The sequence below is a fragment of the Siphateles boraxobius genome, unplaced genomic scaffold (assembly GCF_051911475.1).
Source record: "Siphateles boraxobius isolate OS27281-9 unplaced genomic scaffold, OSU_SipBor_1 109, whole genome shotgun sequence".
NCBI lineage: Eukaryota > Metazoa > Chordata > Actinopteri > Cypriniformes > Leuciscidae > Siphateles > Siphateles boraxobius.
The window spans coordinates 92501-100000 of NW_027508710.1; the positions used below are offsets into that span (position 1 = coordinate 92501).

General features: G+C 38.5%; 1 protein-coding gene across 1 annotated transcript in view; it reads right to left on the minus strand.

Moving 5' to 3' along the window:
- Positions 1 to 7495, minus strand: part of mtrf1 (mitochondrial translational release factor 1) — a 21451-nt gene extending 13956 nt beyond the window's left edge. The window contains exon 1 of the mRNA XM_077247494.1: positions 5045 to 7495. Coding sequence (XP_077103609.1) covers positions 5045 to 5348 — 304 coding nt within the window. The 5' untranslated portion in view covers positions 5349 to 7495. The remainder of the gene's footprint in view (positions 1 to 5044) is intronic.
- Positions 7496 to 7500: the final 5 nt, after the last annotated feature.

Here is a 7500-nt window from a genome sequence, read left to right on the forward strand (position 1 = left end):
TGGAGAACACTGAGAATATGGAGAACACTGAGAATATGGAGAACACTGAGAATATGGAGAACACTGAGAATATGAGGAACACTGAGAATATGGAGAACGCTGAGAATATGGAGAACGCTGAGAATATGGAGAACACTGAGAATATGAGGAACACTGAGAATATGGAGAACGCTGAGAATATGGAGAACGCTGAGAATATGGAGAACGCTGAGAATATGGAGAACACTGAGAATATGGAGAACACTGGGAATATGGAGAACACTGAGAATATGAAGAACACTGAGAATATGGAGAACACTGAGAATATGGAGAACACTGAGAATATGAGGAACACTGAGAATATGGAGAACACTGAGAATATGGAGAACACTGAGAATATGAAGAACACTGAGAATATGGAGAACACTGAGAATATGAGGAACACTGAGAATATGAAGAACACTGAGAATATGAAGAACACTGAGAATATGAAGAACACTGAGAATATGGAGAACACTGAGAATATGAAGAACACTGAGAATATGGAGAACACTGAGAATATGGAGAACACTGAGAATATGAAGAACACTGAGAATATGGAGAACACTGAGAATATGAAGAACACTGAGAATATGGAGAACACTGAGAATATGAAGAACACTGAGAATATGGAGAACACTGAGAATATGGAGAACACTGAGAATATGAGGAACACTGAGAATATGAAGAACACTGAGAATATGAAGAACACTGAGAATATGGAGAACACTGAGAATATGGAGAACACTGAGAATATGGAGAACACTGAGAATATGGAGAACACTGAGAATATGGAGAACACTGAGAATATGGAGAACACTGAGAATATGAAGAACACTGAGAATATGGAGAACACTGAGAATATGAAGAACACTGAGAATATGGAGAACACTGAGAATATGGAGAACACTGAGAATATGAAGAACACTGAGAATATGAGGAACACTGAGAATATGGAGAACACTGAGAATATGGAGAACACTGAGAATATGAGGAACACTGAGAATATGAAGAACACTGAGAATATGGAGAACACTGAGAATATGAAGAACACTGAGAATATGAAGAACACTGAGAATATGAAGAACACTGAGAATATGAAGAACACTGAGAATATGGAGAACACTGAGAATATGAAGAACACTGAGAATATGGAGAACACTGAGAATATGAAGAACACTGAGAATATGGAGAACACTGAGAATATGGAGAACACTGAGAATATGAAGAACACTGAGAATATGAGGAACACTGAGAATATGGAGAACACTGGGAATATGGAGAACACTGAGAATATGGAGAACACTGAGAATATGGAGAACACTGAGAATATGAAGAACACTGAGAATATGAAGAACACTGAGAATATGGAGAACACTGAGAATATGGAGAACACTGAGAATATGAGGAACACTGAGAATATGGAGAACACTGAGAATATGGAGAACACTGAGAATATGGAGAACACTGAGAATATGAGGAACACTGAGAATATGGAGAACACTGAGAATATGAAGAACACTGAGAATATGGAGAACACTGAGAATATGAGGAACACTGAGAATATGAAGAACACTGAGAATATGGAGAACACTGAGAATATGAAGAACACTGAGAATATGGAGAACACTGAGAATATGAAGAACACTGAGAATATGGAGAACACTGAGAATATGAGGAACACTGAGAATATGAAGAACACTGAGAATATGAAGAACACTGAGAATATGGAGAACACTGAGAATATGGAGAACACTGAGAATATGAGGAACACTGAGAATATGAAGAACACTGAGAATATGGAGAACACTGAGAATATGAAGAACACTGAGAATATGGAGAACACTGAGAATATGGAGAACACTGAGAATATGGAGAACACTGGGAATATGGAGAACACTGAGAATATGGAGAACACTGAGAATATGGAGAACACCGTGAATATGAAGAACACTGAGAATATGAAGAACACTGAGAATATGAAGAACACTGAGAATATGGAGAACACTGGGAATATGGAGAACACTGAGAATATGGAGAACACTGGGAATATGGAGAACACTGAGAATATGGAGAACACTGAGAATATGGAGAACACTGAGAATATGGAGAACACTGGGAATATGGAGAACACTGAGAATATGGAGAACACTGAGAATATGAAGAACACTGAGAATATGGAGAACACTGTGAATATGAAGAACACTGAGAATATGGAGAACACCGTGAATATGAAGAACACCGAGAATATGGAGAACACTGAGAATATGGAGAACACTGAGAATATGGAGAACACTGAGAATATGGAGAACACTGGGAATATGGAGAACACTGGGAATATGGAGAACACTGGGAATATGGAGAACACTGAGAATATGGAGAACACTGAGAATATGGAGAACACTGGGAATATGGAGAACACTGAGAATATGGAGAACACTGGGAATATGGAGAACACTGAGAATATGGAGAACACTGTGAATATGAAGAACACTGAGAATATGGAGAACACCGTGAATATGAAGAACACTGAGAATATGGAGAACACTGAGAATATGGAGAACACTGAGAATATGGAGAACACTGAGAATATGGAGAACACTGAGAATATGAAGAACACTGAGAATATGGAGAACACTGGGAATATGGAGAACACTGAGAATATGGAGAACACTGAGAATATGGAGAACACCGTGAATATGAAGAACACTGAGAATATGAAGAACACTGAGAATATGAAGAACACTGAGAATATGGAGAACACTGAGAATATGGAGAACACTGAGAATATGAAGAACACTGAGAATATGAAGAACACTGAGAATATGGAGAACACTGAGAATATGGAGAACACTGAGAATATGGAGAACACCGTGAATATGAGGAACACTGGGAATATGGAGAACACCGTGAATATGGAGAACACCGTGAATATGGAGAACACCGTGAATATGAGGAACACTGGGAATATGGAGAACACCGTGAATATGGAGAACACCGTGAATATGAAGAACACTAAGAATATTGGAGAACACTGAGAATATGGAGAACACCGTGAATATGGAGAACACCGTGAATATGGAGAACACTGAGAATACGGAGAACACTGAGAATATGGAGAACACTGTGAATATGGAGAACACTGAGAATATGGAGAACACAGTGAATATGGAGAACACCGTGAATATGGAGAACACCGTGAATATGGAGAACACTGAGAATATGGAGAACACTGAAGAACACTGAGAATATGGAGAACACTGAGAATATGGAGAACACTGAAGAACACTGAGAATATGGAGAACACTGTGAATATGGAGAACACTGAGAATATGGAGAACACAGTGAATATGGAGAACACCGTGAATATGGAGAACACCGTGAATATGGAGAACACTGAGAATACGGAGAACACTGAGAATATGGAGAACACTGAGAATATGGAGAACACTGAGAATATGGAGAACACTGAGAATATGGAGAACACTGAGAATATGGAGAACACTGAAGAACACTGAGAATATGGAGAACACTGAGAATATGGAGAACACTGAGAATATGGAGAACACTGAGAATATGGAGAACACTGAGAATACGGAGAACACTGAGAATATGGAGAACACTGAGAATATGGAGAACACTGAGAATATGGAGAACACTGAGAATATGGAGAACACTGTGAATATGGAGAACACCGTGAATATGGAGAACACCGTGAATATGGAGAACACCGAGAATATGGAGAACACTGAGAATATGGAGAACACTGAGAATATGGAGAACACCGTGAATATGGAGAAAACCGTGAATATGGAGAACACCGTGAATATGGAGAACACTGAGAATATGGAGAACACTGAGAATATGGAGAACACTGAGAATATGGAGAACACTGAGAATATGGAGAACACTGAGAATATGGAAAACACTGAGAATATGAAGAACACCGAGAATATGGAGAACACCGTGAATATGGAGAACACCGTGAATATGGAGAACACCGTGAATATGGAGAACACCGTGAATATGGAGAACACGGAGAATATGGAGAACACTGTGAATATGGAGAACACTGAGAATATGGAGAACACTGAGAATATGGAGAACACTGAGAATATGAAGAACACTGAGAATATGGAGAACACTGAGAATATGGAGAACACTGAGAATATGGAGAACGCTGAGAATATGAGGAACACTGAGAATATGGAGAACACTGAGAATATGGAGAACACTGAGAATATGGAGAACACCGTGAATATGGAGAACACCGTGAATATGGAGAACACTGAGAATATGGAGAACACCGTGAATATGGAGAACACCGTGAATATGGAGAACACGGAGAATATGGAGAACACTGTGAATATGGAGAACACTGAGAATATGGAGAACACTGAGAATATGGAGAACACGGAGAATATGGAGAACACCGTGAATATGGAGAACACCGTGAATATGGAGAACACTGAGAATATGGAGAACACCGTGAATATGGAGAACACCGTGAATATGGAGAACACCGTGAATATGGAGAACACCGTGAATATGGAGAACACCGAGAATATGGAGAACACCGAGAATATGGAGAACACCGTGAATATGGAGAACACCGTGAATATGGAGAACACCGTGAATATGGAGAACACGGAGAATATGGAGAACACCGTGAATATGGAGAACACCGTGAATATGGAGAACACCGAGAATATGGAGAACACCGAGAATATGGAGAACACCGTGAATATGGAGAACACCGTGAATATGGAGAACACCGTGAATATGGAGAACACGGAGAATATGGAGAACACCGTGAATATGGAGAACACCGTGAATATGGAGAACACTGAGAATATGGAGAACACTGAGAATATGGAGAACACTGAGAATATGGAGAACACTGAGAATAGAGTTAATTATCTGGTACTGTACTGGTAGTGTTAGAGTTAATTATCTGGTAGAGTTAGTGTAATTATCTCTGCTAGTGTTAGTACAGTCTGTTAGAGTGATGCTGAGAAACACTCACTGTGAATGAGAGTCTCTATTTCTGCCAGTTCTCTGAGCGCTAGTTGAGTTTTCTCAAACGCGTTAATGACCCTCGACGCTTCCATTAGTGTCTGGTTTAAAGTTCTCCTGTCAGACTCCTTTATCTGTCCTCTCTCTAAACGAGCTGTGATACTCTTCTGCTCGTCCATCACGCGTTTAATGCGTCTCTGAACCGCCTCGTTCTTCAGGAAATCCTCAGTTTTGTGGCTGTTTGATCTGCAGATTCTTACAGTTTGAAGACGAGGCGAAACGCGCCTCAGGATCCGCGTCAGAGCCGCCGACATCAGCCCGACCCCGGTGCATTAATCCAGTGTTGTCATTCAGTCTAGGGTGGGCTTCCTTAGCATTTATTAGCAGCAAGCTAACCAGTACAGCGAAAACATATTAATGAAGAATCTGTTAATAATTCACTCCAGCTGGCTATTAAATGTTTATTTTGTCATGATAATTGACCATTTTCTGGTCATCTCTATGAAAGTAAAGGTCAGTGAAGCACAAGCACACACATGCTCACAGAAAAGGGGAAACCGAAATGTGTAGAGGGCGTGGCTTCGTTGCCGGCGCTGTCTCTGATTGGTCAGACACAATGTAAGCTGTTATGAAAGCCGTTACTTTTCTCAGCGTTGCTCGGGATGGACTAATCACGATCGTTTGAGATCAACGGTTCTCCATAATTAATAAAAATAAAATAAAAATTATTGCAGGTGATGATTTCAATTTTGTTTGCTAATTCCTTTTATTTAGTTTTAAACAAAATTACTTGCTGTCGTATAAACGTTTCTATTAAAACAGAAATGAAATGAGATTTCAGCGACCCCTGGAGGAGAACCCAAGGAACATCACATGGTGATTTTTGACAGGAAACGTCACCAGCGCGTTGGCTCATGGGATGTGTAGTCTTCGTGAGTAAGTGTATTTCCAAGCTGTGTGTTTTAGCCAAGCTCCTTGAACACTTGGTTGGTTAGCAGCTAAAGGAATCTTTAAAAACAAATGATATCTTATCCCCCTTTCAATCTGGGTTTAGGAAACAACACAGCACCATAACTGCAGCATTGAAAGTGATAAATGATATTATTGGGGCACTGGACAAGATCTTCTATAGATCTTTCAAAAGCTTTTGATACAGTTGATCACTGCATTCTTGTAAATAGATTACTGAGCCTGTCTAAGCATTCAGTAGATTGGTTTGAAAATTATCTGTCAGGTAGAACCCAAAGTGTTCAGATGGCTGGCTCTTTCTCTTCCTTTTTGCCCATTTCCAAGGGGGTTCCTCAAGGCTCAGTACTTGGGCCCATATTGTTCTCAATTTATATAAACAATCTTTGTGATAATCTATCGAATGCTATGTATCATTTCTATGCTGATGACACTGTATTGCATCATCTACTACAAAAGCCCTCAATATTTTGCAGTCAATACTGTCCAGAACCGTTTAAAACAGCTTAAGTTGGTCTTAAATGCAGAAAAGTCCAAAGTCCAAATTATGTTGATCTGATATATATGAATGCTTCTGCCCGATGCCTAAAGAAACTGTGTATTATTGTCCATTGCGTTTTTTCATTGGCTGTAATTATAGGACACATCATTGTACCCTTTACTATAAAGCTAAATGTCCCTCTCTTTATGCAAGAACACTCATGTTTCATCTATAAGGCACTTCTTGGACTAGCTCCTACCTATCTGAGTATCTTTTTAACAAACCATTAACAAACCAGATTTTTTAATCTCAATGAGACTCACCTGGTTAAATAAAGGTTAAATAAAAAATAAAATAAATAAATAAATGTAATATATGAATCCAAAAAAATGCAGAGGATATTTTGTTCTTAAAAGTCACTGTTGGACAGGAGAACATTTGTTAAGAGTTGCATTTGCTCTTGTAGTGTTATTTAAAGTATGGAAGTTTATTTTCGCCAGGGAATAAAAAGTATCTGCGACTTTTTTCCCCTCACAATTCAGATTTTTCCCCCTTTCTGTTCTAAAAATGTCGTGGGAACATTAACTTGAAATGTTTCTAAAATGTTAAAATGTCCAGTTTTCTTGTCATTATTAGAACGTTATTTACAAGGTTAGGTTACAATAACATTATTTAAACATTCCTTCCTCACAAGATAATGTTCTTGAATGTTTATTTGAACAGAACTTTTTAAGCATAACAGAGTTAGCATTACACTTCTGTCAGCTCAATTATAACATTATAACATCGTATAACATACGATAGAGGAACAAAATCAACTAATCACACAACAAAAAAAAATTCATAGTGTACAATGCCAGGTTTATGAAACAGAAACTCTAAAGTGCTGCGTGAGCAAGAAACAATGAGGTTTATGTGTCAGTAAACATTTGTTTTTGGTTTAATTTGAAGCACTAAAACTATTAATTAAAACTATATAACATAAAAAAACAACAATAAAAAGAACAAAAACAACAAAA